General features: G+C 37.4%; 2 protein-coding genes across 5 annotated transcripts in view; one reads left to right on the forward strand and one right to left on the reverse strand.

Annotated features, from left to right (window-relative positions):
* Positions 1-12314, forward strand: part of LOC106070245 (kinase non-catalytic C-lobe domain-containing protein 1-like) — a 63283-nt gene that overhangs the window by 9225 nt on the left and 41744 nt on the right. The window lies entirely within an intron of this gene.
* LOC106063982 (probable cytochrome P450 49a1) lies at positions 3716-10213 on the reverse strand. 2 transcript variants are annotated; one of them, XM_013222471.2, is made up of 2 exons: positions 10136-10213; positions 3716-5937 (listed from the first exon to the last, which is right to left on the reverse strand). In XM_013222471.2, the coding sequence occupies exon 2, from the start codon at positions 5934-5936 to the stop codon at positions 4341-4343; it is 1596 nt and encodes a 531-aa protein (XP_013077925.2). In that variant the 5' UTR covers position 5937; positions 10136-10213; the 3' UTR covers positions 3716-4340. The 2 variants fall into 2 exon arrangements, with proteins under 2 accessions (XP_013077925.2, XP_055863840.1); XM_056007865.1 differs by lacking the exon at positions 10136-10213 and adding an exon at positions 8506-8702.

The following is a 12314-nucleotide window of genomic DNA, read 5'->3' on the forward strand; positions in this document are numbered from 1 at the left end:
CTGTTTGATCTCACATTAGCGGACCTCTCGCTCCATGCAATAAACATGTGATAAAGAAAATAAAAAAAAAACCTAGCCCCACTTACAAATAGGTGTTTATGGACTGCTGTAGTCAACAAAGGCACAAGTCAAAGGAAAATATTCCCCCCCCCCCCCGAAAAATCAATGAGATAAGATCAAGATTGTTCATGACACAGCAGTCAGTTCTTCAAAAGTTCACACATAGGTCGTTTGAATGAATGGTCGTGGGAGGGGGGGGGCAGCTGAAAATGGATCTGTTTGTGATAGTTTAAAGGTCTATACGTGCAAATGGCCTGCTCTGGGTTCATAACTTGAGTCGATATTTGAAATATATACTGATGAGTTGTGGGAATTTGGTTTGGTTTGAGCTTTGAGGTTTCATATTTGAGGTTTGAGGTTTCATATTTGAGGTTTGAGGTTCGCATCAATGTGCTTTTTACCAAATGGGGCACCAGCGATATAGTTTGGAGTTAATTTACATTGGTAAACTTTTTTCGTGGGAAAAAATTGCTTTATTTTTACATTCGACCATTGCTTTCTTGCTACACTTCAACCATTGTTTTCTTTTTCTACATTCGACCATTACTTTCTTTCTACATTCAATCATTGCTTTATTTCTACATTCGACCATTACTTTCTTTCTACATTCAATCATTGCTTTCTTTCTACATTCGACCATTACTTTCTTTCTACATTCGACCATTGATTTCTTTCTACATTCGACCAATCCTTTTTTTCTACATTCGACCATTACTTTCTTTCTACATTCAATCATTGATTTCTTTCTACATTCGACCATTGATTTCTTTCTACATTCGACCATTGATTTCTTTTCATAGTTTACCAAAATGCAGTACGACAACATGTTTAATCATTTTTTGACGAGTTGTATGCAACAGTCTTTGTAGATAATCTTTGCTTTTAAAAACGTATACACCTTCTTTTATTTAAATACCCCGGTACAGATCTTACAAATGTGTAATTGTCATTACATTTCTCATCACATTTGTCATCATCACATTTTTTAAATTGGAAAATAAACATCTGTGCACTATTGTTTTACAAATAATTTTTATGTATGTGGACAAAAAAAAACATTTTTATAAACCTTCTCAGCGCTCCACATTTTGAGCGCGTAACATACATTGCCCACCCCTCATTTGAGACATGTGTTTAAGTGCACCCCCTCATTTGAGACATGTGTTTAAGTCCAATTCTCATTTGAGACATGTGTTTAAGTCCACCTCTCATTTGTGACATGTGTTTAAGTCCACCTCTCATTTGAGACATGTGTTTAAGTGCACCCTCTCATTTGAGACATGTGTTTAAGTGCACCCTCTCATGTGAGACATGTGTTTAAGTGCACCCTCTCGTTTGAGACATGTGTTTAAGTCCACCTCTCATTTGAGACATGTGTTTCAGTCCACCTCTCATTTGAGACATGTGTTTAAGTGCACCCTCTCATGCGAGACATGTTTTTAAGTGCACCCTCTCATTTACAAATATTTTAGCCAAATTATAATTATGGTTTTAAAACTAAAGATTCTGGAACTTTGCCCTATTTGTGTGTGGGATTTTGTTTTGCCTGAAATAATATCTTATGGAGATTTGTGTATACGCAAACCGCATACAGCTTTTGACGGTCTGGAAACAGCCCGAGGACCGAGATTGACACGGAATCCATATTTTGTTAGTGAATGTGCTCATTGCCTCTGTGATACCAGTCCCCATAAAGAAAACATTCTTTTGGCTCAATATAATTAAACCTAAACAAACGACTACAAAGAATTGTGGTCTACTAGGGAGAAGAAGCAATGTGACACGAGAAATGTCATTATAATTCCTTGGCCTTTCTGCATGTTAGTCTAATGTCATTGTAAATTAAACATTCTCAATATGCTCACGTATTTAGCAAACACGCTTAGCATATAAGACTTTTTTTTTTATTCGATCGCTAAAAAAAATAATGTTACTAAAAATAGACTCGGGCAAATGCAGTGTATAAAAATGGTTTTGATGTTTCTGCATTATTGTCCACCTATGTTGACAATATAATGTGTCGCACGTTTCATTTGCTAAGGCCCACAAATTGCACCCTGAACGTATTTTCAAAACGTCACAGACCTTTTAACATAATGAACAGCTCGGACCTATCAAGATATTATAATTCTTGACTTGTATATTCTTAATCTTATTCCAGTTAAAACATTTATTACAAATGTTCAAATTGTTTTGTGTCTTCTGGAGACACGAATTTGAATCCAAATGTCTGAGTAATCTTTGCAGAGGCGACATTTTGGGGAGATAGTGGGGGAACTGGGGTCGCGGTGGCTGAGTGGTTAAGTGCAAGGCTTCCGAACCTGGGGTCCTGGGTTCGAATCTCGATGAAGACTGGAATTTTGAATTTCGAATATTTTGAGAGAGCCACTGAGTCCAGCCAACTCTAATGGGTACCTGACTTTAGTTAGGGAAAGTAAACACGACACCCTGCTCGTTAACCGTTTGGGCAAAGAATCAGATGACCTTAACATCATCTGCCCTATAGATCGCAAGGTCTGAAATGAGAACTTAACTATTTTTTACTTTAGTTAGGAACTGACCCAGCTCCCGCACATGGGATGTGGGTTTTGGAGGTTTTCTGTCATGGGGTTATTTTTGTTCGTCACCATCAACTCATCTTACAACTTTGAGGGTCTCCACATATGACTATCACCAAGAACCGCCTCTGATCATTGGGATAGCAGCGTATTTAATGTCTTTATTGAGAAGGAGCTTCACGACTTTAATCTAAAACCTCTAAAAAAAACTAATTGTAATCGAATTAAATGTAGAATTCTTACCAACCTTACATTAGTAACGTCGTGGGAGGGGGGAACGGCACAGAGAAAGAGTAAAAAAAAACAACTAATTGTGACGTCAACAAACTAATCATTCTTATAGCCCCCTCCCCCTTTTCGATCTGTTTTAGGCAGTACAGGATCATTTCTCAATATGTGGGGTGCACCCTGCTAGGGAGGCACCACACGCTGACAAGGGGAGGCGACGGCGTTATTTTTGTTCCCCTCTAAAAGTTGCGCAACACTGCATAATAGCCCTTTTTTTTTTTTACTGTTGTTATCTCCCCCTTGTGTTTTTATTCCTGTCTCAAGGATAGCGTGCCTTTAAACAAAAGTAGCGCTGATGGAAGATAAAAATTAGATTAAGTGTAACAATAATAATACATCGAAAGTTGATTCTTCTAAAACACAACACAGCAGGCCTACTCCAACTCACAACAAGAGTGAGAAGATCTCTAAGCTTAAGGTTTTAATTCGTTTCAGCTTCAATAGCTTTTACATAAAAATTAGAAGAGCTATAGTCAGCCAGGGCCGGTCTTAGGCCACTACAACCTATGCGGCCGCAGTGGGCCCGTACTTTCATAGGCCCCGCGCGAAGTAAATTATTAAAAGAAACCATTTAAACTTATTAATAAAGGGTTTCTGGAATTCTCCTAAAATTGTAAAATATAAATATATAATCTTTGCGAAAGAGAAAAACTTGAAAGGAACATTAGCTAAGTTTGACATAGATATAAATCCAATCACTAGATTAATACACAAACTAAGGCCCGCAGTAAAATCACTGAATTTAGAAAGCCATGATAGAAGACTCAAAAGTAAAGTAGCAATTATACATAAAACACTGAACCATAATCTTCAAATACAAAAACAAAATTTAATAAAAATACTCAGAAAGACACAAAGATAAAGGCACATTACTCGTTCCATATGCTAGTAAAAATTAGTATAAATACTCCTTCTTCCCTAGTGCTATTAGAGCATGGAATGGGTTGCCTGAGCTAGCCAGGAAAACTAGTGACTTGGCAGTATTTAGGTCAGTGGTTAATATGCATGACTAGATGCATGACGCGTAGGACGTAACCATCTTTTTTTTTGAAGTAACGTCTGTATCATATAAGATAAGAATAATAATAATAGCTATATTGAGTTTCTGTTTACAAAAAATCGTTGGTTCAAGTTATTTTAAGTTTATTTCACTAAAAATATAATACGCCTTACATTGGTTTACTTGTTTGGTCGTATTGGGTTACAAACCAACGACTGACCAACAAAACAGTAAATCAGGAACCAGAGGTTCTCGAAATAATATTAGTGAGGTTCATGTTTTTGCTGCAACTACAAAATTCATAATGCACATTACTCCTGTGTATTGGCTGAAAGTCTATTAGCAGTAGGTAGACTCGCAACAGTCTTTACACTATATTTGATAAAAGATCTGTTTGAGAACCTTTTTTAGGTTTGATTTGCAGTGCTTGCCTTTTATCGTTGCCTAGCCGTAAAGATAAATGGTATGGGTTTCTCTGGGGTGATAAATGGCGTGTAAATGGGTTTAAGTCCCTCGTACTTGGGATCGACTGTGATTTTAAGTTTCTGAAGCAGTTTAGCAGTGCCCACATAAATCTCCATTTCCGCGAACCTGCGCCCTATGCACCCTCTGGCGCCGTGGCCAAATGGCAGGTAGGCGAAAGGGTGACATTTCTTGTCTTCTGAATCCTGACGGACGACTTCCCCTTCCCGTCTCAACCACCGCTCGGGCAGAAACTTTTTCGGCTCGCTGAAGTACCTCGCGTCCAGGGAGCTTCGGCTGCTGGACATGATAACGCTGGTTCCCTTAGGAACCAAGTAGCCACCGATTACGGTATCGATATTAAGGCTTCTCTCTGTGCCGTTAGCCAAAGGGAAATTGATGCGCATCGATTCTTTGACACAGGCTTTTAGATAAACCAACTTCGCCAGAGCCTCAGGAGTGATGGGGTCATTCAATCCCACCAGCTCATGGACTTCTTTTGCCGCTCTTTCTTGAGCTTCCGGGTTCATGGCCAGGTTATATATTAGCAAGGTCATGTTCCTAGCCGTTGAGTCTGTCCCGCCGATCAACATGGAGTCAATTATAGCTAAAACCTTTTCCATCTGCAAGTTTCCCTTGGTGAGCATCGACTCCAGCAAGTTTGATTCCTGAGCTGGACGCTCGAGGTCAGTTCTGTTGACATCCTGGACAATTTTTCGAACGTATATCATAGCCCTTTGGCGAATCAACTTCATGGCATTTTCATAACTTCTATAGAAGGCATCGTCTGCTGTTCTTAGGTAGCGCCTCTCCATGCCAAGCATGGCTAAGAAAATGCTTTTCAAACAGAGTTTTAACGCATGTAAAAGCTCCAAGCGGTCAGGGGAGTCGCATGTAGTGGGATCTAAGAAGCCAAGCCTTTGGTTAAAACAAACCACGCCGATACTTTCAAGTGCGAACTTGAAGAGCAGTTCTGACTGGGCATCAGGGCTAAGTGTTGGGTTTTGCAGCTGGTTCACGAAATCGTCTGCGACATGATTCTGGGCGGGAAGATAGTGGATGCAAACAGAGGGTTTCATGAGAAGGGGGTTAATGGCGCTTCTCAGCTCCTGCCAGGCTGGTCCTGACACCGTACCAAGAGCGGGCGGGAGGCCGTTTCGTTCTCGGAAGACTTTGCTCAAGGTCATGAGGCGTCTCAGCGGGAAGGCACCTTCGTTTCTGAATATGGCTTCTGCGTCCTCGGCGTTGTCAGTGTGTACACTGTAGTCTTTTCCCAGCCTCGATTTGAACACGGGACCGTACTTCTCGTGCAAGTCTGCGACCAGAGCTCCGAAGTTTTCCGGAGAGTGTCTGCTGAATGGTGCGAACATCAGTGCCGTGCCAATGTAAGGGAGTTTCATTAGACCTGACGGTCCGGGCATTAGTCTCATAGGAAGCACTTTGGAAGTTGGCAAAACTTCTCGGCTTTTTGCGGCGCTAACGCCATCACAGAAACAGCGGGCCAGTAAGTAAGTAGTGACAAGTGACCCATTGGCTGGAACATGGCGCGCCGTCCCCATAATAATCATTCTGAAAAAGGAGGAACAGAATATATAGGTTAGTGCTTCTGTAAATGCAATGAATAGTAAACAACTGCTCCCCACATATTAAATAATGCATTGTAGGGGCATAGTGGATTTATTAACAAAATAGTACAACTGAGTTGAGACAATGTACATTATGCCAAGTTATTTTTTTTTTACCTTAATTTCTTCAAGGAATCCATCTAATTAGTTCTGGAATTTCGCCGTTTTTTTTTTTCTTTAGCACAGCGTTTCTCAAACTATGGGCAAAGGGAAACGAGGGCATTTTTTTTTTAAATGAAGTACCAAAAAAAAATGTTTATAGTAGCATTTGCAGTAATAAATCCATATTTCAGTATTAACTAAATACAAAAACTACATCATTGTCAAGGTTTAAAAAAATTAAATAATTAAATTGACGTTACTTCCTCACTTATAAGACTCTTGATCAAAACTTGTTTAGAGATTAGTTTATCATTTCAGTTCTCGTGTTTATGTCTGTTATGCTCTCATAGCACCTCGAGCCCACATTTTGTTTGTTAAAGGGAAACTCCGAAGGTTTTTCAAATTTGAGTTATTGACATATTTAAATTCTGCGTAAAAAGTTGTAATAGTAAACATTTTACCATTTTTTATTTAAATGCTTAGAAACATTTATATTTAATTAATTAGTAAATTATTGACATCTAAAAAAAAACGGGGTTCTATTATATTTTGTTTTTAGGTTAGGCATACGTCACTTCCCTCAACAATACTGAAAGGGAAACTAGATTTGACCAATCGTATCGCTTAATTCTTACAGTAGCTGTTAGGCTGTAAGTCCTAGTGACGGCCTAGTCAAGCGCTATGATACAGTTATATATAGATAGATTTAAAAGCATTAGGTTAACCAACTCGAGAAAAAAAGTACATTTTCATCTAAGCCCCTCCCTGTCCCAAGAAGTAAATAGGTCGCAGGTCTAACTGGTCAGTGTAAGCGGCGCCTTCGACATTGAGGGGTCACGGAGGTCACGGTGTAAGGCTAGTCTAGACTACGTGTAGTCAGTCATGACAAGACAACCAAGCGATAGTGTTTGTTGTATGTTGAGTGGTCAGGCGAGAAGATACACACTGCCGTGGTTAGTCATGCATGTAAATCTCCTTAAACACGCATTTTTTTCTCTTTGCTTACAAGATCCTAGATCTAACTGCATAGACGAAGATATATTTCTTTTACGAGAATGTAAACTTTACTGTATGGTCTCCCGTTATACAATAAGTCAATAGATTAAATTAATAGGTTAGTGTGACGTCACAGAAACCCGGTGAAAGTCTGACCGTTTTGGATGCGCAGGAAAATTACGTCAGAAAAATATCAATTACTAAGTTATTATTGCAAATAAAAACAAAATAATAATATATTCACTATCTGTAAATCAAAACACATATTATATCAAAAATTGTCAAAACCATCGGAGTTTCCCTTTAACAGCGCTATATAAATGAGAAAATTAGACCCTGTTATTATAATTAGAGTTTTATACTCAAACGCCTCTAATGGCAAACGCCTCTCAGTATATGCCTGTCCAACCGGCACCTTCCACACGGTCACGGAGGTCACGGTCCAACCCCTCTTCTCTATTTAGCTTTATCTGACCTATACCAGGGTAGCTCTTCCATTGGTGGGGGCCTCACACATGACTAAGAAAAAATAGAAAAAAAATTGCAATACTTGGATCAGGTCTCCAGGACTCTGTTTATTAGTCTAACACTGTCTCTACTACGGAAATTGCGATGTATGAATTTCAGTTATTTGTCAATTTAGAGATAGACACAGGTAGATTTTTAATAAATTGAGTAATTTTTTATTTTGTTTTTTTTTAGCTGTTTGTTTTGATTTTGTATTTTATTTAGAGACACCGAATTTATATCGCCTAGGGCCTCCGATTATCTAAGGCCGGCCCTGCCTAAACTCTTCTTACTAGGAGAAGAAATAGTGCTTAATAAGAGGAAAACGCTTGACGACGGGGCTCCGCCAGAGACCTCGCTTATCTATTGACATCCTAACTGGAGGGTGTCACTAGTAAAAAAGTTTGAGAAACACTGTCTTTAGAATTAAGTCATGTGTCAAGTTTATTTCATTAGAAAGTATGATATAACACATACAATACGTCCATGTTATGGTAAGAATGTATTATCTCCCCTGCCTCTATAATTTAAAAACGTTTCTTTGCTAAGAATAGCTAGATGAATGATCAGTTTTAAAGAGCTATGGAAGTACTAGATCTATCTAGTTAGAAATTCTAAAGGTTCATGCGAAACATGTATAACAAACAATTACATTGAGAGTTAAAAAGCTAAGATGGTAATCGATCTATCAGGTTAAAAGCCTACATTGTAGACTTTGAAAGAATTATGGGAGAACTCGATCTCTCAGGTTCACGAACATTTAAATGCGGTAGTGTTCAAGTATCTACATGAAGCATTGTAACACGATACCTTTCAAACGATACCACCCAATAAATGAGACTTACTATCTAGTCTTTAGGTATAATATTACTTTTGGCGTCATGTGAGCAGAAGACCGCTACCTTACCTTAGAATCGATAACAGAAGATAAGGGAATAAACAACTCAGGAAATCGATGATTTGGGTGAAATATTAGTACGCCAAACGATACTTTGAATTAGGCAGACGACATCCTGTCCAATGAAACTAATAATGTGATTAACGAAACGGGGTCGTGTTACAATAGCACAAATCTATATCGATTTTTTTGTGATAGAGATAGCTTAACATTGTTGGCCTTTGTATTTTGTGAATAGAAATTCATTTAGACATGTCGGTTTCGAGATTAAGCTGACACTGAATTTAACGTTTTTGTCTCGAGAGTAGCGCTTTAAAATAAGACGATCATTGATATGAGAGTAGGCTTTAGTTAAACAGAGTTTTTGATTGGACAGTTGTTTTTTTTTTAGATGTTATCAGTTTAATCAAGCTCTGCTTCTACTCAAACATTCAATGTAATGAGTTTGATGGACATTAGATCTAATTTGTTAAAAGTTCGAAGTGATATTAATGTGATAATTTAAATAAAAAGGACAAGATTTCTCTAGAGACACTGAAACGTTTCTCTAACACAATTGTTGCTAGTAACGATATAGCAAAGGGAGTTTGTGTTTCACACAAACTCGGATGCGGCCCCAGAGGTCCAACCACGGGTTATCTGTTTGGTAAGCAATGAAAGTAATAAAAAAAAAGCAAGTTTTAATATATTCAGCACAAATTTCATGTGCTACGAAGTAGGCCTACAGACTATCAACAACCATATTCCCCTCTCCCATAAAAATGATACGTTTGGTTGTATTATTAGGCCGGCTGACGTTAAGATAAGACAAGATAAGATAATTTTATTGGTCCAAACAAATGAAAATTTAGTTAGACTCCAATTGTCCATTATAACATTATTACCACTACAACAGTAACATTACAGTTGCAAATACGAACAACATTCACACACGCATCATACACACACATACACACGCTCAGCGCTTTATGAATTAGTCTTCTGTGTACCTCTGGGTGACGTCAAATGGCATTAAAATTAAGCGAAATAAAGGAGTTTTAAATCTTTCTGTTCTAGCCTTAACAGCGTGAAGCCGACCACTTCGTCCAGATCGGACGTTGCTATTATTAGGCAAAGTTAATACCCATAAGTGAACTTGTTGTTTATGAAGATACTGCTATATGTGAGCATGGTCTAACGGGTGTGGTCATCTAATGGGTTGTTAAATGACCAAGCTCTCATTCATGGCCAGTGGAAAAAGTCCTTTCCTTTAGTCAACTTTTTAAAAGGCTCGTGGCCTCTGCAACGCAAGAATTACAAGCAATAAATGTCCCCAAACATATCATAATTAATGTTGTCACTAAACACTGCCTATTTAATCTGGTTTTAATAATGTCCACAGATAGGTCTATACAATATGCTTTTTTTTTAAATTCCAAAACAAAAATTAATATATATATATATATATATATATATATATATATATATATATATATATATATATATATATATATATATATATATATATATATATATATACCCACAAACTTAAAGCAGCTTTTTTTTGCCTAATGTCCATTAAAGAATTAAATGTAAATCTCTAAGCCTGCCCTATTGCTTTATTAACAAAACAAAAAAAGAAAAGAGTCACAGAAAATACCTTCGTTATGTAGAGGACATCTCTGGACGTCACTTTGTACTGGGCCGAGACTTAATAACAGTTTTAGCCAGCCCGTTTATCGGAAGAGGCCACTTAATAGAGCTATTTAGGGCTCGTCTGAGCTTAGATTTAGTTTTTTTTATTTTTAAGAAACTGTTGGAAATGAAATAGTGTTATCTCCCTTCCAAAAAATAACGTTTTACTTTATTTAAATGTAGAGATATTAAAATTAAATCTCAATCCATTTTTTTTAACGAATATAAGGGCAATTTATTATTGCGACGTATTGAAAGGTTAACTAAATAGTTGGACTATTAAACTTGGTTGATATATTTATTTACTTAAAACTTTGTTTAGTGGAGTTCATTTCAACACACACACAAATTGAATTGAATTATATTACTTAAAAAGTAAAATCTTCGTCTCCTATCTTAATCTCTCCTTCTCTCTCTCTTTATTTTTCTCTTTATCTCTAACTCTCTCTCTTCATCTCTCTCTTTATCTCTATCTCTCTCTCTTCATCTCTCTCTTTTCCTCTCTCTCTATTTTTTTTTCTACATATGTTTTTCTCTCTCTCTCTCTTTATCACTCTCTATTTATATCTCTCTCTTTATCTCTATATATCTATTTCTCTTTATTTTTGGTTCTTTCTTTTCATCCGCAATCAAGACTTCAACCCTTCCCAATGTACAACCACGAGCTAATCCTGCACCTACCCACCCCCCACTTTTCATTGCATCCAACATCCGTTGTTCTGTAGCCTATATATAGCTCTTGGTCATCTGACCATCTGCAGTCTTACCAGCTTCCGGTGAAGGGAATGAGATATGGAAAGGGTCAGCTGTCAGATTTGGAGGCACACTGTGTGTAAGGAGAAGGGGGGGGGGTTACAGTCTGCAGCTTTAGAGTGACGTAACTATTTTCTCCTCGTCTGTCCGATCTATTTATTTCCTGCGGTCATCTCCACTGACCTATATACATCGTAATGAACTTAGAAGTTTGATAAACAAAATGTAATGGGGAAAATTTATCAAAAAATATATTTTTACAATTTGATACCTAAAAGAGTCAAGACAATCACCACACTCTAGAACATAAAGAAAGAAGCAACACAAAGTCTCTAGAACACAGAGAAAGAATCAACACTTAGTCTCTAAAGAAAGAAGCAACACAAAGTCTCTAGAACACAGAGAAAGAATCAACACTTAGTCTCTAAAGAAAGAAGCAACACAAAGTCTCTAGAACACAGAGAAAGAATCAACACATAGTCTCTAAAGAAAGAAGCAACACAAAGTCTCTAGAACACAGAGAAAGAATCAACACATAGTCTCTAAAGAAAGAACCCAAAATCTCTAGAACACAGAGAAAGAACATTTCTGTGTGCTGTGTCTATTCTCTTTTGTTCAAGGATCAATAAAGCAGTCTTAGTCTTTGCGAAATTTTCTACCGACCAATAGAAACTCCAAGTACCCATATACAGCCAATTCCCTCTATACTATCACCAGATCATATCATGGACTATCTGCAGCTGTGTATCCACAACAGTTGGTTCCAGAATGCCCGTTCATGCTTCATTACTCAATGTACGCTGGCCTTGGTCCGTATGTCAGCCAGTCACGCAGATAACTCTACAGACGAAATGTAAAAAAAAAAAATGTGTAATGAAATAAATAAGTCCAAACTGAGATGACGTACTTTCAAATACCTCTCACTCCCCCCACCCCCCAATTCTTATTTCCCCACTCCCTGGTAGTTCTTCATTCCGCAGTTCTCTGTTAGTCTGATGCCAGACAAACCTAACCACACAGAAATTGCTTCTCATGTTTATGTGGCACTTCAAAAAGTTGTTTTCATAAATTGAGCGTTAATATTTTCGTCAATAGTTTCTTCCTGGCAATTTTTCCAAACTAATATTCCCAAATAAACAAAAACTTGAAGCGCACTTGAACTTTTCACAAAATAAACAACAAAGATTGCAACAATTTTCCTTGGCCTTGACATTTCTGACTACTTCATCGTCTGGTGCATAAAAGTATCAATGTAAAAAATATATATATATTTATTTATTTTGTTTGCTTTTATAACCTTTCTTTTTATCTCAACAAATAACATTGCAGTTTGTAAAAAAACTGGCCAAGAGTTAAAAATTGACGAGATGACAAAACTGGCCAGTTAGGAT

Source organism: Biomphalaria glabrata, chromosome 1 (assembly GCF_947242115.1).
Source record: "Biomphalaria glabrata chromosome 1, xgBioGlab47.1, whole genome shotgun sequence".
NCBI classification, from domain to species: Eukaryota; Metazoa; Mollusca; class Gastropoda; family Planorbidae; genus Biomphalaria; species Biomphalaria glabrata.